At 39.5% G+C, this 24,216-nt stretch overlaps 1 protein-coding gene across 1 annotated transcript; it reads left to right on the forward strand.

Annotated features, from left to right (window-relative positions):
* Window positions 1-1,611: 1,611 nt before the first annotated feature.
* Window positions 1,612-2,920, forward strand: LOC115950014. Its single transcript, XM_031067268.1, has 2 exons — window positions 1,612-1,809; window positions 2,405-2,920. Exons 1-2 carry the CDS (start codon window positions 1,612-1,614, stop codon window positions 2,918-2,920), a joined length of 714 nt encoding a protein of 237 aa, XP_030923128.1.
* Window positions 2,921-24,216: the final 21,296 nt, after the last annotated feature.

Genomic DNA, 24,216 nt, shown 5'->3' on the forward strand with positions numbered 1-24,216 from the left:
AGATCTCATCCAATTCCTCAAAAAGAGCATGGATGTTTTTGCTTGGAGTCACGAAGACATGCTTGGGATTAACCCAAATGTGATTACTCATCGTCTAAATATGTCCCCATCCTATAAACCTGTCTGTCAAAAAAGAAGAGTGTTTGCCCTAAAACGAGACAATGCCATCAAAGAACAATCCAGAAGTTGGTAACAGCAAAGTTCGTCCGCGAAGTCTACTACCCTGATTGGCTAACTAATGTAGTGATGGTCAAAAAAGCTAATGGCAAATGAAGGATGTGTGTGGACTTCATAGATTTGAACAAGGCATGCCTTAATGATAGTTATACCTTTCCACGCATTGACCAGCTGGTAGATTCAACAACTGGGCACCAATTACTAAGTTTCATGGAAGCGTTCTCAGGGTACAATTAGATCAAGATGGACGAGGTAGACCAGGAGAAAACATCCTTCATCACAAGCTAAGGTTTGTTTTGCTGCAAAGTAATGCCTTTAGGTTTGAAGAATGCAGGAGCCACTTATTAGAAGCTAGTCAACCATATGTTTCGTCCTCAAATTGGACGAAATGTTGAAGTGTATGTGGATGATATGTTAGTCAAAAGCGCAAAGCAGGCATTGCACTTGGATGACCTGCAGGAGACTTTTGACACGCTTAAATGGTACAACATGAAGTTGAACCCGAGCAAATGTGCCTTCAGAGTTTCATTGGGAAAATTTCTTGGATTCATGGTGTCACGGAGGGGAATCGAAGCAAATCCTGAAAAAATCCAAGCAATACTTAGCATGGAGCCATCAAAGAATGTCAAAGAAGTCCAGAGTCTAACTGGACGAGTAGTTGCCCTTAACAGGTTTGTCTCAAAAGCTATTGACAAGTGTTTACCATTTTTCAAGGTGCTTAGGAAAGCATTTGAGTGGACGGATGAGTGTTTGCGAGCATTTGAAGATTTCAAGACTTATCTCACTACAACTCCTTTATTAAGCACGTCCAAAATGGGCGAAGAGTTGTATCTCTACCTAGTAGTATCTCCTCATGTAGTAAGCTCAGCCTTAATTAGGAAAGAAGGGAAGGTGCAGAAATCCGTCTACTACACCAGCAAGGCATTAAGGGGAGCTAAAGGACAGATGATTGATTCAACAGGCAGTGGAGCTCAGTGAGTTTGACGTAAGGTATCGTCCTAGAGAAGTAATAAAGGCCCAAGCACTTGCGAACTTTATTGCAGAATTCACTCCAACCCATAACCAGCAGAATGGAGGAGAGGGAGCAAAACAATGGATCGTCCATGTGGATGGTTTGTCTACTCAGTATATAAGAGGAGTCAGTGTAATTTTACAGTCACCCAAAGGAGATCGTCTAGAGCATGCGATATGTCTACAGTTTCAGAAGACCAACAACGAAGTTGAAGATGAAGCCCTCCTCCAGGGATTGGAGTTAGCTTAATCACTAGGAGTAAAGTCAGTTTCGTCCAGGGAGACTCACAGCTGATTATAGGCCAAATGAATGGAACATGCGAAACCAAGGAAGAACGAATGAAGAGGTATTTAAGTAAAGTTAGGCATTGCGCCAAAAGTTTCACATCGGCTAAATTTCAACAGATCCCAAGAGAGGAGAACATGGAAGCGAATAGTCTGGCCAAAATCGCCTCTGCAGATGGCATCATAAATGAACAGGTGAAGGTCCAGTTTATCCCAAGCATTAATGTCCCTAAAGTACAGCAGATAGATGGAGAAGCCAACTGGACTACACCGATTATATCTTACCTTAAGGACGACATACTCCTTAAGGAGAAGGAAGAAGCACGGAAACTTAGGGTTAGAGTAGCTAAATTCGTCCTTATCGATAAAGTGTTATACAAAAGGGGTTTTTCTCAGCCCTACCTGAGATGTTTGACCCTAGACAAGTCAAATACATCATGAGAGATGTCTATAAAAGAGCATGTTGAAATCATTCAAGAGCAAGGTCCCTTGTCCATAAGATTGTTCGTGCGAGATAGTACTGGCCGTTCATGTAAGCAGATGCCGAAGCATATGTTAGAGCATGTGACAAGTGTCAGCGCTTCAGCAATGTGCCTAGATGACCATCAGAGTACCTTACCCTGATGGTGGCCCCATGGCCATTTGCCTGGTAGGGACTTGACATCCTTGGTTCCTTTCCCATGGGGACAAGGCAAATGAAGTTCTTGGTGGTAAGAATTGATTATTTTACTAAATGGGTGGAAGCAGAACCATTAGTGAAGATTACTGAGCAAAACATTAGAAACTTCATTTGGAAGAATATCATTTGCCGTTTTGGAATTCCTAGGGTGCTTGTCTCAAACAATGGATGCCAGTTCGATAACACACCCTTCAGAAAGTTCTGTGAATAGCTGGGAATCAGAATCACTACTCCTCACCCTCCCTTCCATAGGCCAATGGACAAGCAGAAGTTCCAAACCAATCCTTATTGAAGATCATCAAGACTCGGCTTGAGGGGGCGAAGAGGATATGGCCAGATGAACTACCTAGCGTCCTTTGGGCATACAGGACAACAGTGAGGACTCCTATTGGAGAGACTCCTTTTAAGCTAACATATGGAATTGATGCAGTGATAACCGCAGAGGTTGGCCTGACTAGCTACAAAGTGGTCCACCATAAGGATGAGGAAAATGAGAAACAACTCCGTCTAAGCTTTAATCTCATTAACGAGGTAAGGATGGATGTGAAACAAAGAGTGGCACACTACAAGAACCTGATGACCAAGAACCACAATATGTTGGTTTATAAACCCAGGCAGTTTAGTATTGGAGACCTCGTCCTAAAATGGGCGTCCCTAGCTACTAAGGACCATACTCATGGAAAGTTAGGACCTAATTGGGAAGGACCATACAAAGTCATCAACTGCAAAAGACAAGGATCGTACTATCTAGAAGCCTTAGATGGATGAAGGCTGGAGCATCCATGGAATGTGGAGCACTTGAGAAAGTACTATTAGTGAAGACTCGTTAAGAAGGTCAGCATGGTTGACCGTAAGCCTACGGACTATTGGTTTCGACCAGTAATCTATCTATATTATCTTTCAGCACTTATGTTTTCTAGCAGTATTTTACGTTTTCTAGCATTTGAATTCCCTAAAAAGCACTGGCTACTGACATGTGCAATGTCTATGGACGATGTCATGAACAAAGTTCGTGTGTGTATAAAGTAGTTTGAATTCCCTAAAAAGAACTAGTTACTAGCAAGAGCAATGTCTATGGACGATGTTATGTATAAAGTTCTTCGTTGTATATAAAGCAGTTTGAATTTTCTAACTTAACTGTTGATGATTCTCTATAAAACTAAAGTCCATGAAAAGCTTAAAACCTATAGACATGTAAAACCTTTGGATGCAGAGACGTATTGTCTCAAGCCATCCTTAGACGAGGAAAAGGCAAATTGTCACATGGTGAAATAAAACCTTAAGGTAAAATCAAAAGTATAAAAGGGAAGGAACAAACACCTCCCCGTACACTCATCGATAAATAATAGACGAAGAAAAGCATGCATGCAACGAATAAACAATATCTAAGGATGGCGAATGTCCAAAGTCCCTAAGTAAAGCCCAAAACATGGACGAGCAAACACTTAGGCCTTCGAAATCCATAAATAAATAAAGTTCAAATCATGGACGAGCAAGCATATATTAACTTGTTCATAAAAAGGGTAGACGACCATCGTCCAAAAACCCTTGAAAGTTAAGAGCAAATGTATATAACTTACATCCAAAACCATGGACGAAGTGAATGTACTTGAGCAAATTAAAAATGGTCCAAAACAATGGACCCAAAAAAAAAATTGCTCATAATAAAAGAAAGAAACTACTGGGATAAATCGGTGGGGGCATCATCCTTGGGTTGAGCAACCTCCATAGGTTGAGCATCATCTTTTGGCTTATCAGAGGTGGTTGCATCGTCATCTATATCAACGTCCTCAAAGGTGCTTGGAAGTAATGAGCTCCCAACCGCCATAGGAAGCTTTATGGAGTCAAAGTCCACTCCAGGAAAAGCTTCACAAGCATCTAGACGAAAATCCTCAAAACCAGCAGCATAGGTTTTGTCCAGAAGCTTGGTATAAGCACTAGAGGATTTGAACTGTTTGACTACCTCGTCCTTGGCCTTGCTCATGGAAGATGAAAGCTCATCACTCTTCTTCTGCAAGTGGTCAAGATGAGTTTCCTTCTTGACGATGTCCGTCCTGAGCTCCTCAGCCAAAATTTTCAACTCTTTCACCTCAAAATTTAGACGCTTCACCTTGCCTTCCAACTCCATCTTTTCCCCAGCTCGCTTGCTAAGCTCCTTCTTCATTGCACGAACTTTGGTGTCCAACCTAATTTTCTCCTTGTCCAACTTCGTGGCCTTCTTGGACGCCACCATGAACTTGGACATGACTTGCATGGGACAAAAGGTTAAAGTCTGATTCCTAAAAGGAAATTTTATAGCTCACTATGGATGAAGAGAAGTACCTTGAAAAGATCATAGACGGTGGAATGCTCAAATTCCTTAACAAACATATCATAGCAAGCCATGACATCGTCTTCTTTTAACACTGTCTTGAACCTATTCTAGGCCAGGGTCTCACTCCTTATAAGAGGGTAAAAGGCAAACACAAGAAGGGCTTTGGACGACTCTGGATTAGGACAAGGGGGAGCTTCAGAAGAAAGGGGGGGGGGACTTTAACAGGGTTCTCAGCTAGGGGAGGATTGGACTCGAAGAGAGGAGCCTTGCCATAACTGGATGAATCAACCTTAGCCCTTTTTAAACCCCGATGGCTGGGAAGATTCCCCACATCAACCATCCTAGACACAACCTTCCTCTTCTCAAAAGAGTTTCTCAAAAGAGCTAGGGGGCACAAGCTTTAACGTCTTAGGAACGTTTGGACGAGTTTGGAGAGGGGTAGCATCCTTTATCTGGACGATTTCATTGCCACTAGCAAGTTCCTTCTCCTTATTTTCCTTCATCGTAGCCGTTCCTTCAAAAAAAAAAAAGGGTCGTCAACGCTTAAAATGGATTGATAAAAAATAAAATAAAATAATGCAAGGAAAATGAACCTTACTTCAACGAGTAGTACTCTCATAAAACAAAGCTTCTTCAAACGATTCAGAACCTAGACCCCAGCAAGCAAGACAATGTAGGGTCGTCAAAGAGTGAAAGCTCCTATCTGGGAAGTAACAGGCTCGACGAACTCTATTTAGGAGCGTGTTTTTCAATCTTGGACGAGTTACAGCTACAAAAAGAAAAGCAAAGTTAAAACATACATATGCATGTAGACGAGTGAAAAGGGATCACATACCCTTAGGGCGAAGATGACCCCAATCATTGACTAATGGAGGGAAAGTATCCCTACCAACCTCAAAAGGGTCTCCAACCCCAGGACTAGAGACGAAAAAGAACTCTTTATTCCACTCTCTATTAGAAGTGGGAAGAGATCTTATCATTCTACAGTTTGAACCTTGGGCAGAGAACTGATAAAAACCAAGTGACTGGTTAATCCCAGAAGGTTTATAACAATATAGGAACTCGTCCACAGTGAAAGGACGATTCCCTTCAAAAACTTCTCTCCACAATACTTGCATTGCCACAATAATTCGCCAATCATTAGGGTTAAGTTGGTTGGGGGAAATGCCTAACCTAGTCAAAATTTCTCTAGCAAAGGCATTTAAAGGAACACTAAGACCACCTAACATATAAGCGTCATATATACCTATCCCAGGGGAGTTGGGAGTGCAACACCACTCCCCAGTAGCTGGAAGATGAGTATGGATGTCGTATGGTATTTGATATTTACCCCTAAGTTTATGGAGTTTTTCCGCATCTATGGAGGATGGTATGTTTAAAGCATAACAAGCCAAAACATCGTCTGCTGGCTGAACAGAAGGAATGGGTGCTAGAGGAGCAGTAGACGGGCCAACAGACGACCTTGATGCTACCCTCTTCCTCATCTCTTCCTAGAAAGCCTCTAAAGGAATCCCAGGTGTGCCAGAAAAATAAACCTCATCTGAAAAGCTACTCTCAGAACTTCTCTTGCTACTACTACTACCTTCACTACTATTACTTTCATCATGATACTCGTCTATCTCCCTATCGTCCCTATCGTTAGACGAAGACACTACTATTTCAACCATTTCTAGTGAATTCTTAAAAGAAAACCTACAGACAAAGAGGAAGAGGGCGCTTGATGCTAGAAGAAGAGGACTAAGGATGGAGGAAGACTGCTAGACAAGGCGTGAAGGATGAGCAAAGAAGAGAATGTTAGAAAAGAAAATATGAGAAGAGTAAGAGGGTAAGAGAGGGATTAAGCTATTTATAGGTAATAGGGTGGGGCATGTGGCAACTTTTTTGAAGAATGAAATGATGCGACGTGTAGACCTCTAAGATTAAGCCACGTGTCGACATCTAGGACGTTGGATCCCAAGCCACCACAAAACTGCCACGTGGAAAACTCATCAACCACTGAAAAATCGCCACGTGTAAAATAATAATAATAATAATAATAATAGTAACCATAATATCAACAATTGTATGGACGACACAAGGACAAGGGGACAACTGATGGTGGGCAAAATTAAGTCCAATTCGTCCATGCTAGTCGTCTATAACCAAACCGCGTCTAAAACAATCCACAAGGAAGGAAGCCCAACAAAAGTATTACAGATATAAATAGGATCCGTCCATAAATGATTATGATCGTCTAAAGCAACCTAGTCGTCCATGTCACACAGGGGCATGGATGGCAAAATAACACTTAGAATGATTTTTCTACGAACACCAAGCAATCAAACTACGCTATTTCATTCTAGAACGTGGGGAGGATTCCCAGAAATCCGCACCATTTCCTCCATTCTAACTACACACATCTCCCATGATGGTAGTGGATCCGAGCAAGTAGACCCACTAAAATCTCTCTAAGGATTTGACTTCATTAGCCCAAGGTACGTTTTACTATTTACATATTCATTATCCTTGTGTTCTAGAGAGAAAACTGACTTAACCGTCGGAGGGTCCTTGGCCAGTTCACCCTGATCACCCCTGACAGTCCTTTTTCTTTCTCTTCAGGTCATCAGATCATTGGCGTAGCCCAAAACATTCAGCCTACTAATTTTCAGAGCTTCATCAATTTCAATGCCAGATTTGGTGGCTAACCCTTCCCATGCCATGTGGCTTTAGAAAGGATCCTTGGTGAGACACACGTGGAATGTGTGATTAGTGTAGACACTTGAGTGATTGTGTGTGCATTAGTGAGTCCATTTGTTGTTTTTTCATCTTTTAGGAGTCACCACAAACCATTGGTTTCTATTTGTTACCTAATTAGCTGAGGGTTATTAAGGGTTCCTAAGCTAATAAATAAAAATATATGAAGAACATAAAAGAAAGCATTTTTAATTTTAATTTTTTAAAAAAAATATAACTAATTAAAAAGAATGGTCAGAAACCATACCTACATGCACTAACACTCCAAGCAAAAGGCAATGGAGAATTCTCTTAGAGAGAGATTCATAAGAAGAAGTTGATAACTCAAAACCAAGAGGACAAAGCTAACCCTTTTAGTGTGTTGAGATGAAGAAGATCAAAATATCAAAAGAACCTTGCTCACTACTACCTCTAGAGTTTTAGGGATTTGGGGTGGTTTTGAACTGATGCTTAAGGGCAGTATTTATAATGGATGCTGAGGGATTTAGAATGAGAGTTTTTAATGTGAGATTGTGAAAATTCTGAATTGGGAGCATTAACTGAGGGAGTTAGCATGTGTGTTGTATTAATTTCAAGGTTGGTGGGAGTGGAAAGCAAGTAAAAGAGTTGAAATTTTGGTTATTTCTATAGCTTCCTGTAACAGCCTGTAGGCTGTAAGGTCAACTTCAAAAAATCATCTCAATCGTTTCTTAACAAAATGGGTATATTCTTATGCTCAAATTAAAGCCCCGAATGTATAGTTTTAAGAAAAATTAACCTCACCAAAAAATTTGAAGTGGTCTAAGAGATATTCACGAAATAGTTAGCATAGGTCATTTCTTGAAAAAGAGTTTCATCACAATTATCATTAGTAGCCCCCAACTTAACTCTCTTTTATTATCAACAAAACCTGATTAACTCAATTTCAAAATTTCATGCATCAAACCACCATGCACTCTTGGAGTGATGATCACTTCTCAAGTACAAAGTTCATTTAGAGTACAGGAGGAAGAGGCAAGGGTCAGGATTCAAGTCTCTAAAAAGGAGTTTCACATACATATACACTTAGAATAAGCTAAAGTAAAATTTATATATTGTATAAATAAATAAATAAAGAATTTTCATGCCTCGATTATCATTAATTGTCCATTTAAAATAGTAATTTTTCCAAAAATAAAGTGAATCATTAATGCTTTGACAGCCAGATTAATTGAGTCCATGCAATCCTACCATTGCTTTTAGTTTTGACCAATAGGATCATAACACATTATTGGTTTTAAATTGAATTCTCATTGAACCAATCAAAATCAATTGTTCATAATCCCATATTTTTAGATTCAAATTATGTGGATGCATTGTAATTATCAAATTTTGATTTTATGATATATTTTAATACGATGTTCTAATTAAGGCTCATGACTTGTCATTTTGATCATTAAGACTTCAAAAATTATTTTATGGAATGCAATCGGAAATCAAACAGTTAAAATTACAATTTTACCCTTGGGATGTGATATGACCATTGTGATGAAGTGAGGTTAAATGTAAGTTGCACAATTGGGTGTCTACCATAATAAATTATGAAATACATGATCTAATCTTTAATCAAAATTTGATCACCAATTAAACCCTGGCCTGGCCTTCAAGCCCCCTCTTCTTTTTTGTTCTTTCAACAGTTTGGTTTTTAAAACCATGGGCACTGTTAGGAAATAAATAAGAAAAAGAAGAAAAGTTAAGAGAGAGAAGAAAGATGAAAATAAGGATTGGGACTGGTTAGATTGATTAGAGAAATAAAAATAATAATTAATTTAAATTAAAAAAAAAAAAAAAAAAAAAAAGAGGATAAAGATAACTTTGTCGCATTTTTGGATTGTCATGGATTTGAGAATTTGGATTGAAAAAGTTGATGAGTTTTATGCTTTTCTTTTAAGAAAGATAAAATATGAAATATATCCAAACTAGTACACCATAATTATCGATATCAAAATATTATGTTCCAATAAGCAAACAGGAACAATCATTAAGATCAAATTTGACTTTGGTTGAATAGCCCATGAAAAACTAAAGTTTTATGCTTATGCGTTTTATCTTATGTTTTTTTTTTTTTGAGAATCGCGTTTTATCTTATTTTGATACTAAGTATGTGTTTGGATTGAGCTGAAGCTGTGTCTGCGTTTCTGGTTTCACGTTTTGCCTTTTTTTTTTTTTTTTTTTTTTTCCAGCCGCAACATTTGACCAAGTCAACCATGAACAGTGTACAAGTGCACTGTTCATGGATCCACAAATTCCACTTTTTAGCAACTTTTTTATTAAAAGTTGGTCCCACAGTACTATTCACACATTTAAAAATTATTTTGCTACAGCATTTTCAGTTTCAGTTTTCAGTTTTAGCAAAAATAAGCTCAATCCAAACGGATCCTAAGAATATTAATTAATTTGTATGGTACTAGTCTTTTATATACATACATACATATATATGTGTTAGTAGGATGAGTTAGATGAAATTATTTTCACTTTTGAGTCCTTAAATATATGTGTTGTAGAAATAGCGGTAGCATAATATGATGTTCTCTTGCCCAAATGAAAAATAGTATCTAATATGATATTCACAATTTTGGATTGAACAAAGTTTAGTTCTAAACATGTTTGAAGATATCTTTCTCAAAATTATTACATTACTATTTATAAAACTATCCATATACATTATTTAAACAAGCCATGGTACTCATTAAAAAATTCATTTAACTAAACTCCAATCGCCTTATTATGGGTTTAAACAAGATAATTCTAAATATGTTTGGGTAAGCTATTTAGTTTTGGATAAGACAAATGAGTGAATATACAACTCCAACCAGCCCTCCGCTTTGAAAGACAAAATAAGGACAAGTCTCGGGCCATTAAGCCCAATTTAAATTCTGAAAAGGATCATGAAACGAAAAAATTTCCGGACCCAAAAGCTTATCCGAGTTTTAAGGCTCACGAGTCAAGACCATTAGTTTTGCTTTGGGCCTTGAGGACCTCTTAATTATTTATATGTACTACTTTTCAAAGTGGTCCTCACAAATCACACCCCCAAATCATTGTGGACGTTACCTGTCTTTATTTCATTTTCAGGTTACAGCTAGTCCTCCACTTTTTCTTTTTCTTATTTCATTATTTTTTAAGTCATGCCAAAAGTAATCAGTACCCGTTTGGTTATGTTGTATTAACTTTAAACTAAGTTATGTGATATTTAGTATTAGCTATGTTATATTAACTTTAAACTAAGTTATGTGATATTTAGTATTAGTTTTGGACTAATATATGTGTAATGTAAACACATTTGGAATTTTCATTACAGTGTTGGTATATTCTAAATTGTCTTGATATATTCTGAATTGTCTTGATGTTCTTATTATTATGTTGATTTATATTAAAATAGTATTAGTAATGGTGGTTCTTCGTAATTCCATTGCTAATTCCATTTGGAGGGATAATAATTAGTAGTAGTAGTTTTTTTTTTTTAATATCATGTAGTACAATTTAAACTTGGGTTATTGGTATGTATTTTATTATCTTTTTTACATTTATATGTAGTACAATTTAAACTTGGATTATTGATGCATATTTTATCATCTTTTTACATTTTCATTTTGTGCTTCATGATGATGAAAATTATTTAGATTTAATTAATATTGAAAAATAAGTCATTAATGATAATAACAAATAATTATGACACTAAAAAAGAAAAATTGCCCAAACAGTATTAAAATAATACCAATAATATATTATTATTATTATTATTATTATTATTTAGTAAGTATATGAAGTAGTTGATTTAAGTATGAAATAAATTCTCTTATATATACATTGTCCTTTTTGGTAATTTATCCCTCAAACTGCAACTTTTATAAATGTTAGCCAAACACTCAGCTTTTTCAAAAAGCACTTTTTAACAACTTTTACCAAACACTCAGTTTTTTGAAAAAACACTTTTTCATTATGCACTTTTAAAAAACTCAACTTTTTTAAAAACCCAACTTCAAAAAGCCGAACCAAGCTCACCTTCAAAGTGGAAGGATAATAGCAACTGCATTAGCCCAGGCAAACTTTTCATCTATTTTACGTACAAAAAAGCTATTTTTTTATTTTATATACTCATTTTTACAAAATACTCATATCAGTCTATCTATTCTACACATTTATTCAATAAAATATTCATTCTTTTACAATTTTTTATTATTTTTCTCACTAACTACTCCTCTCTCTCATAGACACAACACTATAAAAAAATATTAAAATATTAAATGCACGAGTTACAGTAACTGTGAATATATGCATGGTTATTGTAACACTTATGTATTTATGCATAATTTTGTACTCACTGATGTGAGTTTTTTTTGCTCAAAATGTATAAAATAGACTATTTTTTGTATTTTACAAGATTTTGCATGACCGGTTGCTCTAATAATATAATAAATAATGAAAATTAAAGAAAAAACAAACATAAAATAAATAAATAAAAGCCCAACTCCCAAGTCCATGGAGAAGAAGAAGATTGATTCCGATGTCACTTTTCATCCTTTTGCTTTTCTCCTTTAATCACTTCTTTTACAAAATATCATATTAAATTGCACAAGACGAGAGCATCAGACAGTGACAGACACTGACTTGGGCTCCCAAGCACACCTTACAATCAAGGGTTTCGTCCCTAGTGGTGAAAGTGACGGATTGTGAGTTGGGCTAAATGCATGGATATCCGGGATTTGGTAGTCAAATGAAAAATCATAACCCAAATCCTAATTCTATGTAAAAAGAAAACCTACGTGAACAAGCAAATGGTTTGAGTAGAATATGTTTGACTAGGTTCCAAAAAGCTTCCCAAATAGTTTTACAATATGATTTCTAATAATTCATGAATTTCTTCTTTTTTTTTTTTTTGGGTGAAATAATTCATGAATTTCACAGTTTATGTTCAGTTATTATGAGATAAGAGATATGTACAGGCATTTTACAGTATGAAAGTTATAATTCTCATGAACAGTTTATGAGTAGAATATGTCATTTGGAAAAGGCTCACGCCAGTCAACATTTGGTTTGTGGAGAAAAAGATGCCAACAGGGAGAAGATACTATCGGAAAAACTTTTTGCGGTGATTTTTTTTTTCTTTGAAGGCCAAACCAACACACTTTTTATTTATAAGTATTAATAAAGTCCTGGTCCAAAGCATCCACAGCTGGAGGTGGAGAGTTTTCCAGCCAATACATATCATCAAGAGTATTCTTAACATGTCTAGCCATAACACCATATAACTAGACATGTTAAGAATACTCTTGATGATTTGTTGCAGAATTCAGAGGCTGAGGGGCTTATACATGGTGTCTCTATTTGTCGGAGGGCCCCAAGAATCACCAACCTTTTGTTTGCAGAAGATTCTTTGATCTTTTGTCAAGCAAGGCAGCGTGAGGTGCAGGTGATTACTGAAATCTTGCAAGTGTATGCGGGAGCCTCAGGACAATGCATAAATTTGGAGAAATCTTCAGTGTACTTCAATAGGAATACACCTATAGAACAGAAAAACTGGATCATAAACTCTTTGGGAGTGAAGGAGGTGGACCGGTTTGAGACTTATTTGGGGCTACCCACATTGGTAGGTCGAGCAAAATACCACTCATTCGCCTATCTCAAAGATAGGGTGTGGAAGAAGCTCTAAGGGTGGAAGGGTAAGCTGTTATCGAAAGCTGGGAAAGAGGTGTTGATTAAGGCAGTTGCTCAATTGATTCCCATATACACCATGGAGGTATTTCAATTGCCCAAAAAGCTTTGTGATGAACTCGACGCAATGTGTGCAAGGTTTTGATGGAGGCAGGAAGGAGAGGAGAGGAAGATTCACTGGACAAGTTGGAGTAAACTAACCGAGGCCAAGAAGAAGGGAGGTTTGGGGTTTAGGGATTTAAGAACCTTTAATTTATCCATGCTGGCAAAACAGGGGTGGAGGCTAATACAGAAACAAGATTCCTTACTGTACCAGTGCTTCAAACCTAAATATTTCCCTTGGTGTCATGTTTTGGAAGCAAAGGAAGTACCAAACTATTCATATGTATGGAAGAGCATATTGGCAGCAATACCAATTCTGAAATCTGGCTGTTGTTGGAGGATTGGGGATGGATAAGAAGTGAAGGTGTTAACAGATAAGTGGATTCCGAATCATCCAACAAATGGGGTGATTCATCCACCGGAGGAAGAGGTGCAAGAATGGTACGTGTTTGATCTAATTAATCAAGACTTGAAAGAGTGGAAGAGTGACTTAATTGCTGCGAAATTCCACAAAGAAGATGTCGATGCTATTTTGAGGATACCACTGAGCCACAGACAAGCCTCGGATGCAATAACATGGCTACATACAAAAAAAGGAGCACACTCAGTTAGATCGGGTTACCATGCTGCGAGAACTTTGAAGAAGAGCGAAGAGGGGGCTAAGACATCCACGGGTCCTTTTGGAGTTCAGCTTTGGTCAAAACTATGGAAGCTCAGAGTGCCCAACAAGATTAAGGTTTTCGGATGGAGGGCATGCCTAAACACCCTCCCTACCCGACCTAACCTGGTGAGAAGAAAAATAATTGAAGAGGACGTTTGCTTGCTCTGCTCTAGGGACTCTGAAACAGGGGTGCACGCCTTGTGGGATTGTGCCGTGGCAAAAGATGATTGGGCAGGAAGTTGGGCGAGGCTGCAAAAAAGCCATACCGGTCAACAAGATGTGCTCCAATTATTTCTTGAAATGTTCAACCTTCTAACCATACTGGAGTTTGAACTTTTTATCATGCAAGCTTGGTTAATATGGAACCAAAGAAATGCAGTTGCTCACGGGAAAAAGGTTATGGACTCGAGGTGGCTGAACAAGAGGGCATGCGACTACTTGAATGAATTCCAACAGTCCCAGGATCAGTTAGACATTCCAGCTCAAACGGATGCAGGTGTATGCACATGGAAACCGCCGCCGGACCCTATTTTCAAGTTAAACTTTGACACTGCCATATTCTCGGACTTGAACATGTCTGGGGTGGGAGGAATAATTCAGAATTGTAAGGGGGAGGTAATGGTAGCAATGACTGCAAAAGGTCCACCGGTTGGAGGCAGTGAAGAGGCAGAAATCTTAGCATGTCGAAGAGCGTTGGAGTTTGCCATTGACGCAGGTTTTACAGACTTGGTCGTTGAGGGGGATAATGTAGTTGTCATGTCTTCACTTTCATCATCTGGGGCTGATTAGTCATGGCTTGGACACATAATACAGGATATCCAATGGCTGGCTAATGGGATTAGATGGGTATGTTTTAGTCAAGTTAAGTGAGGTGCAAATTCCGTGGCACATGCTTTAGCTAGATATGCGAAAGATGTAACTGAGGATATAGTCTGGTTGGAGAATACACCCCCACTAGCTATTAAGGCATTGTATTATGATTCCTTACATTTAAATGAATAATAGATCAGTCCACTTTCAAAAAAAAAAAAACATGTCTAGCCAGGACATGTGCTATCTTATTTCCCTCCCTCCTAATACTGTTGGCAGATACATATTGCAGACCGCACATAAGACACTTTACATCTTCGATAATATGGCCCAGCAAAGAATGGTTTGGAAGCAATGAAGAAATAGCCCTCATAACATTGGCATTGTCACCTTTAATGATCAACTCCAAGAAGTCAGCATCAATGGAGAATTCTAGTGCCTTTCTGCAAGCTAAAGCTTCAACCTCCTCACTGTTGGTGATGGGTGGCCCTTTAACTGACATAGCAGCGATCACCTCTCCTCTGTCATTCTGGATAATTGCACCAAAGCTAGAGCAATTCAAATCAGTAAAAATGGTGGCATCAAAGTTTAGTTTGTACATTGATTGTGGTAGGGGTTGCCAAACATTCCTAATAGGCGTTGTAGCAAGAATGGATAGTTGCATCTGCGTTTGTTGAAACTCCTTTAGAAAATCAAAAGCTCTTTTGTTTAGCCAACCCGGATCTTCGAAACTTCCCCCATGTAATACTGTGTTTCGTTGGTTCCATATAAACCAAGCTTGAACGAGGAAGAGCTCAAATTCTGATTTGGTAAGCCTGTTCAAGAGAATCACGAATAGCTACAAGGTATCAATATGCATATTTGGAAATTTCTGGAGCCGAGTAGGGCACCTGCCCACACATCTTGGGCAGCACCACACTTCCACAGCACATGCACTCTGGTTTCAGGGCAGCTCCCACAGCACTGGCAGAAATTATCTGGTATAACTTTTCTTTTAGCTAGGTTCACATAAGTAGGTAGAATTTCCTAACATGCTCACCAATCGAAACCTTAATTTTATTAGGCACTCTTAGCTTCCCTAACATCAACCAAACATGCTGTCCAACTGGACCCGCGGAGCATTCAGCCTGGCTAGCCTCTCTTGTAAGCTGTTTTGCCACTTAATACCCGGACTTGCAAGAGTACACACCTTCCTTACTATGGAGCCAAATAATTGAGTCCAACACATGCCTACAACTCAAGGGGATTCTGCAAATAGCTTCTGCATCTTCGTTATGGAATCTTGACATGATGAACTCATGGTTCCACCAATTAAGGTCTGGATTAACAAGGTCAGCAACCCACCATTCCTTATCCTCCACCTCTGTTGGATTTAGGATTCTGTTGGTTGGATGGTTTGGTATCCATTTGTCCTCAGCAACTCTAATGGATAAGCCATCACCAACTCTCCAGCAACATCCACTTTTTAGGACAGACTTTGTTGCCATGATACTTTTCCATGTGTATGAGCAATTTGGTGGCTCAACAGCATCAAGAAAATGGCATCGAGGGAAATATCTAGCCTTGAGGCATTGGAACAAAATTGAGTCTTGATCTTGTAATAATCTCCAACCCTACTTAGCGAGCATAGCAAGATTAAAGCTTGTCAAATCTCGAAATCCCATACCACCATCCTTCTTAGGCATAGATAAAAAACTCCAACTCTTCCAAGGAATCTTCCTCTCGTTTCCAACTTATCCCCACCAAAATTTTTGCACACAAAGCATTGAGCCCGTCGCATAACTTCAATGGCAATTGAAATACTCCCATAGTGTAAATGGGTATGGATTGAGCTACCACCTTGATAAGTACTTCCTTTCCTGCCCTAGAAAACATCATTCCCTTCCAACCTAGCAATTTTTTCCAAAATCTATCCTTGATAAAGGAGAAAGTTTGGTAGTTTGCACGTCCGATCAAGGTAGGCAAACCCAAGTAAGAATCAAATCTCGCCACCTCCTTCACTCCCAAGGCCGAGACAATTGCTTCTTTTTATCCACTAGGGGTATTATTGCTAAAATACACCAAGGATTTCTCCAGATTAATTGATTGGCCTGATGCACCTACATAAACTTGGAGAATCTCAATGATCACTGTAACTTCAGATTGAATGGATTGGCAAAATAGCAAAGAATCATCTGCAAATAATAAGTTGCTGATTTTTGGTGCACTTTTGCAAATAGAAACCCCACTGATTCGTCTCTCCATTTCTACTTCCACCAAAAGAGAAGTAAAGCCCTCTGCACACAAAAGAAACAAATATGGTGAAAGAGGGTCGCCTTGGTGGAGCCTTCTTAAAGGTTGTAAGTTACCATACGATTTCCCATTAATGAGGATGGAATAGGATAGTGTAGTCACACATCCCATCACCCAACTAATCCACCTTTCTAAAAACCCAGCTTCACCATAATGCCGTGAAGAAAAGGACAATCCACCCTATCATACGCTTTGTTGATATCTAGCTTCAAAACCAATGAGCTCTTCTTTCCTTTTTTCTCAGTATGTATAGCATGAAGAATTTCATAAGCCAACAACACATTATCAGTGATGAGCCTTACTTGCTCACTCCCAATTGCTGGAGATCGTAGCAATATAATTTTCGGAATACCGAGGTCGAACCACAAGGAGCTGGTAAATTCAAAGACAATGTAATTAAAAAAAAAACTTTTGGTGAAGATGAAGAATAATTTTTGCCTGGTAATTGTAAACAAGAATAACAATGATAACTGATTTAAGTCAATAGTGTAAATACTAGGGCATCGGGGTGTTTCCCTATATCGATATGAAATTCTTTGTAATCAAAGAAATTATATATTTCATAATTGATTGTTCTTATACAATTAATTACTTATGTAGGGATAAGGGCCCAAAATTATATATTGGGCGTTGGGCCTTGGCCGAGAAGGTTGGTTGGTCCGAGGACGAATAAACATTAGTGAGGGTGTTAAGCTTAGAGTCCCATGGGTAGGCTGCAAATGGAAAGGTTGAAGAAGTTGTCCAATAAGGAGTATCTCCTCGGATAAACAAAATACCGATCAAATGTATATCCTATCGTTCAAGGTGACCTTTCAGGAAATGCCACTGATAGGGACATGTAGTACGAACGTACAGGAGAGGTGGGAGCTCAGAAATATCTAAGAGAAAGCTGCTACCACCGCATTGAATGCCCTCTAACTAACTCTCTGACCGCATTTATATGGAGAAGACCCCTGAACATTGCCGTCTTGATCACCCCAACTCACATAGGGCCTATAAGGGTGTTCGATAGGACAAGCACTCAAGTGGTGGCTTGGGAGATCAACAAGTGGAGGGCCAAGATCATTCGATGGGATATATATAATGTAAAAGACCCCTAAGAAATGGGGGGTCGAGAAAGAAAGGGAGAAACACTGTAGCCATCAAGAACTAACTTTATAATCACACTTGAAAGAAATATATAAGAACAAATCTCCTCGGACTGTGCTGAGGACAATTTTCTTTAACTTGAATCAATTTATCTTCCTTTTCTTGTCTCTTGAACCTTTTATATTTGTTGTCCAACTCGTTAAAGCTCAGTTTTCCAACCCACTCTCTACAAATTCATTGTATCGGGCTTTTTAGGCCTAAGTCCATATACCTTTTGGGCTAGGGACCCAAATCCAGTCCTTACAATTGGCGCCATCTGTGGGGAATTCTAGTGTTGCAGTGAGTCTGACGTGCAACTATGATAAGGTCAGGTCCATACCAGGCAGAATCTATGGGGTCCCAACATGAAATCACTTTGTCAATCTTGAATGGAGAAGGGACCGTGATGTTAGTGTGCATACCACCCACACTAGCAGGAGCCAGTCTCGAAATGCGAGCCACCTTTCCCACGAGGAGGATGCCAAAGCCATGCAACTAAAAATTAACCATATGAAGAGAAAGCTACGCCGCGAACAGCGAAAAAGAACTTCATCCATTTCTGACTCTTCTATTGATGGTGAAGAGGATCACAGTTACAAACGTAGGTCAAGGACTCCTCCTAGTGAGTCTTTCTTGTATGATGAAGACGTCCATCACGAGCGTAGAAACAGAAGTTCATCTTCTAAAGGTCTGGGAAATGATGCAATGAGTAGAGCACTCAACCAAATCTCCAAATCACCCTTCACACGCAGAATCGAGGGAGGGGGACTTCCTCAACGGTTCACTCAACCAACGTTCACCATGTACAATGGTCGAACAGACCCTGTGGAGCATGTAAGCCATTTTAACCAGAGAATGGCTGTGCACTCCAAGAATGAGGCCTTAATGTGCAAGGTGTTCCCCTCTAGTTTAGGGCATGTGGCCATGAGGTGGTTCGATGGCTTGGGAGCAGGCTCCATTGAGTCCTTTAAGGAGCTCACTCAGGCGTTTGGGTCTCGCTTTATTACGTGCAGCAAGGTTCCTTAGCCCTTAGATTCCTTGTTGTCTCTGTCCACGAGAAAGGGGGAAACTCTGAAAACATATTTGGACAGATACTGGGAGATGTTCAATGAGATAAATGACAACTTTGATGACGTAGCCATCAAGACTTTCAAGGTCGGCCTACCCGCCGAGTATGGCCAGAGGAAGTCTTTAACTGGGAAACCTGCTACCAGTGTATGCCAATTCATGGATAGGATAGATAAGTGTAAACGGGTCAAGGAGGACCAACAACAAGGCAAGGGGAAGAGTAAAGTTATCCCTCAAGAGATGAGGGATTTTAGGTCGGACCACTACAATAATAACAAACCCAGGAGGGATTTTGCTGGGTAATTAGGGCCTACGACTCCTCAGGTGGTTAATACAGTGTTCCAAAAGCCAGTACATCAAATCTTGGAAAAGATCAAGAATGAGTCATACTTCAAATGGCCAAACAAGATGGGAGAAGACCCCAAAAGCGCAATCAAAGCCTTCATTACCAGTAGTACCAAGAACGAGGACATACCATCGAAGACTGTAGAACTTTGTGGAACCATCTAGAGCAATGGTCCAAGATGGAAGGTTACAACAATTTTTGTATCCGCCCAATGGGCAGGGAGACCGATCAACGTCAAGGGCTTAGGGGAACGTTTCTTCGAAGCCCCCTTTGGGCACCATTAACGTCATTTTTGCTGCCCCTAGGAAAACCGGTCTATAACCCTCCAGGGTGATGTCTGTAGCTCGATCGATCGCCGAGGACGTTAATCCTGTGCCGAAGAGGGTTAAAGTGGAGGTACGACCGGCGTTAGAACCATACAACCACATGATAATGCTTTAGTGATCACACTCAGGATTGGAGGGTATAACGTGAAGAGAGTGATAGTAGACAAAGGCAGTGGTGCAAAAATTATGTACCCTGATTTATACAAGGGGCTGAACCTGAAGCCTGAGGACTTAACAGTATACAATTCACCTTTGGTAAGTTTTGATGGGAAGGTTGTCATTCCAAAGGGTCTGATTAGACTACCCATACAAGTAGGTTCAGAGGTGGTGGAAGTGAACTTCATTGTGGTGGATGCCTACTCTCCCTACACGGCCATCGTGGGAAAACCCTAGCTTCATGCCCTAGGGGTCGTTTCCTTCACTTTGCATTTAAAAGTGAAGTATCCTTCCCGGGACCAGATCGAAGAGCTTGTTGGGAGTCAATCTCTGGCTAGGTAGTGCCTGGTGGTCGCGATTTTGCATCAGCCTGAGGCTGAGTCCTCAACCTCTGCAGATAGGGGCTCATAGCAATCAAAGACCCCGATGTTATCTGTCAATGGGTCGGCCGAGGAGGCGAAGTGTGAGGATTTAGAAAAAATTGTTGTGGGGGATGATAACGCCTTAAAATGTATACTTGTTATATATTTATATGAGCGTTATCTCCTTATTATTATGCTTAATTTGTATAATTAAGCCATGATTTGCATTAATCCCTATTATTTATCTTTACATAATTTCTTGAATAAAATGCTATTCATTGTGTGTAATTTTCTACTTTCAGGAAATTATGTGAGAAAGATAAGTTTACAGGAATTTGTGAGAGAATGGAGGCCAAACTAGAATTAAAGTGGAGCTAAAGGACCATGCTTAAATGTCTAAGGAGGTGCAGCTAGAGTTCTTGGATTGTCTACAATGATTGGAAGCTTCAAATAAGGAAAGAAATCAAAGAAGCAGAATCTGAAAAGGAAAAATTTGATTTGAGCACTGATCAGTATTTTGGACGTATCTCTCTTCTCAAAAATTCAATTGATACAATGCTAGATGGGTTGGAACCGTGACTTAAATATCTACAACTTTCCAGTTTTGAGTTTTTCGAAATTCTCAATTTTTGAAGGCCGAAATTAACTCATAATTTACCGCTGTAAACCTGAACGGAAATTAAAATAGTAAATGTTTTATTTTCTTGGGACACTTAGACATTAGGGTTTTGAAGGGAGGCTGGGCAGAACGAATTTTGCAGAGCAAACCTTGTATTTTTCTATCTCGAATGGCAGCCTAAACTCTTTGCTAGGGCTAGGGGTTATGTTTCTTCTATACGGTATGAATATTCGATGTGATTCTTTCTAGGATTTTATCAACGACATATTTGATTGTTCAATTAGATTTCTTTTGATGTATTAGTTCTTCCATGCTTTCAATAAGTTCAATCATGTTTTTCTTATTGTTTAGATGAATTTCTAATAGTTTCAAATAGAAATCAGGTTTTAAAGTGAATGGGTTTTTCTGAAAACTTTTCTAACCGCGTTATCAATTGAGGTTATAATGCGTTCTTGAATTATCTCAGTTCAACCGAATCATAAGTGTTTAATTGTATAAGAACAATCAATTATGAAATATATATTTTCTTAGATCACAAAGAATTTCATATCGATATAGGAAAACACCCCGATGCCCTAGTATTTACTTTATCGACTTAAATCAATTTTTATTATTATTCTTGTTAACAATCACCAAGTAAAAGTACTTTTCTTCTTTACCCAAATTGTTTTTTTTAATTACATTGTCTTTGAATTTACCCCGCTCCTTGTGGTTCGACTTCGGTACTTCGAGAATTATATTGCTACGATTTATTGCACTTGGGAGTAAGCAAGCAGGGGATAATCCAGAGAAGTTTTTTCAGGTTGGAGCTCAGCTGCCTCCTCAAGAGAAGGAAGAGCTGATAAAATTTCTCAGGAGGTACATCGATGTGTTTGTGTGGAGTGCTTACGAAGCTCCAGATATGGACCCGAGCTTCATCTGCCATTATTTGAATGTCAATCCATCTGCTACCCCCAAAAAGCAACCTCCTCAGTGCTCATCCAAGGATCATTCTTATGCTGTCAAAGACGAGGTGATGAAGCTCAAGCAGACTGTGGCTATTAAGGAGGTTTTTTACCCTGAGTGGTTGGCCAATACCGTGGTGGTGAAGAAAAAAAGTGAGAAGTGGCAAGTGTGTGTAGATTTTCACGGATTTAAATAAGGCTTGTCCAAAAGACCTTTTCCCTATGCCTTGAATAGACCAACTAGTGGATGCGACTGTAGGCCACCCTCGGATGAGCTTTTTAAATGCCTTTCAAGGGTACCATCAAATACAATTAGCCTTAGATGACTAGGAAAAGACAACTTTTGTCACTCCTATTGGAAACTACCATTACAAGGTGATGCCTTTTGGCTTGAAAAATCCAGGGTCAACCTACCAAAGGATGATGACTAAGATGTTTGAGCCACAATTGGGCAAGGATATTGAAGTCTATATAGACGACATGGTGGTGAAGAGTAGGGTGGTTTCCGAGCATGTGGGAGACCTCGGGGATATTTTTGGGATACTAAGGAAATACAAGTTGCGCCTTAATGCTTCCAAGTGCTCTTTTGGCATGGGATCATGCAAGTTCCTAGGCTACATGGTTACGCATCGTGGAATTGAAGTCAACCTAACCAAATTAAAGCAATCAACAATTTACAACCACCTCGGAACCCCAAAGAAGTCCAGAAGTTAACAGGGATGACTACTACTCTAAATTGATTTATTTCTTGGTCAGCAAACAAGTGTAAACCTTTCTTCTAGCTGCTGAACAAGTGGAAGGGATTTGAATGGACTGAGGAGTGTGTCTTAGCCTTCTAACAGTTGAAGGAATATCTATCTTGTCCCCCCATTATGTCCAGGCCCGAGGTGGACGAGGTTTTGTTCACCTACATCGTAGTGGCTTCCCATGCGGTAAGCCTAGTGTTGGTACAGATTGATAGCGGTGTGCAGAGACCAGTTTACTATGTGAGTAAGTTGCTACATGAAGCTGAGGTCAGTTACCTACCCCTGGAGAAGGCCATTTTAGCAATTATGCATGCCACGCGCAAGCTCCCCCACTACTTCCAATCACACACGGTCATTGTCCTGACCTAGCTTCCACTTAGATCTCTACTCCAGAGCACTGATTACACAAAAATGATTGCCAAGTAGGGTACGATCTTAGGGGCTTTTGATATCAAGTACATGCCTTGCACCTCCATCAAGGGCCAAGTCCTCGCCAATCTAGTAACCGAGTTTGCCGAAACCCCACTAGAAGAGGGAGTAGAAAAGCAAAACATAGATGAAAAATCAGTTGGCGCAATCTCTTTACAAGAACCTTTGTCCTGAAAGGTATACGCTGATAGCATTGCAAACCACAGAGGATCTGGAGTGAGGCTAGTACTGATATCTCCTGAGAAGATCATAATTGAGAAATCCATGAGATTAGACTTTTCGGCCACCAACAATGAAGCTGAATATGAAACTCTGCTGGTAGGGATGACCATGGTTCAGAAAATAGGTGGAAAGGCAGTGGAAATCTTCTCTAATTCAAGACTGGTTGTGGGCCAAGTCCGGGGAGAGCTAGAGGCTAGAGATTTCAGAATGCAGGAGTATTTGAACCAGGTTAGACACACTTGCAGCCTGCATTTGAGTCTTTTAATTTTTCACAAATTCCTAGAAATAGAAATACACATGTTAACTCTCTTGCCACACTGGCAATCTCTTCGGCACAAAGTTTACCTCGGGTGATTCTTGTGGAGGACTCGTGTAAGCCTACTGAAGTAGGGAGAAATGTGACTCACATTCATCAGATTAGGGTGGGACCTAACTGAATGGACTCCATAGTATCGTTCCTTAAGGAGGATGTCCTACTCGAGGAGAAGTCAGAGGCTAACAAGGTGCGAAGAAAGGCTCTTCGGTTTTGGCTGTTTGAGGACTAGAAATTGTATAGGAGATATTTTTCTGACCCATATCTGCTATGCATACGCCCTGAAGCAATTGAGTTACTCCTGGAAGAATTACATGAAGGGATTTGTGGAAGCCACACAAGGGCAGATCTTTGTCTCACAGGGCCCACACTCAAGACTATTGGTGGCCAAATATGCAGAGGGAAGCACAAGAGTATGTGAAGAAGTGCGACCAATGCCAAAGATTTGCACCAAACATCCACCAACCAGGAGGTGTCCTTAATTCTTTATCCAGCCCCTGACCATTTGCCCTATAGGGTTTGGACATCGTAGGTCCTTTCCCTAGGACAATAGGGAATAAGAGATATTTGTTGGTCAGCACAGACTACTTCACCAAATGGGTTGAAGCTGAACCATTGGCGAATATAAGGGACGTGAACGCTAAGAAATTCGTTTGAAAAAATATAGTCACTCGGTTTGGAATCCCTCGCACCCTTATCTCGAACAACAAACTTCAGTTTGACAGCAAAGCTTTCAGGAGATATTGCTGTGACCTAGGCATAATGAATATGTATTCCACCCCGGCATACCCCCAGGGGAATGGATAGGCTAAAGCTGTCA

The sequence above is a fragment of the Quercus lobata genome, chromosome 6 (genome assembly GCF_001633185.2).
Source record: "Quercus lobata isolate SW786 chromosome 6, ValleyOak3.0 Primary Assembly, whole genome shotgun sequence".
NCBI lineage: Eukaryota > Viridiplantae > Streptophyta > Magnoliopsida > Fagales > Fagaceae > Quercus > Quercus lobata.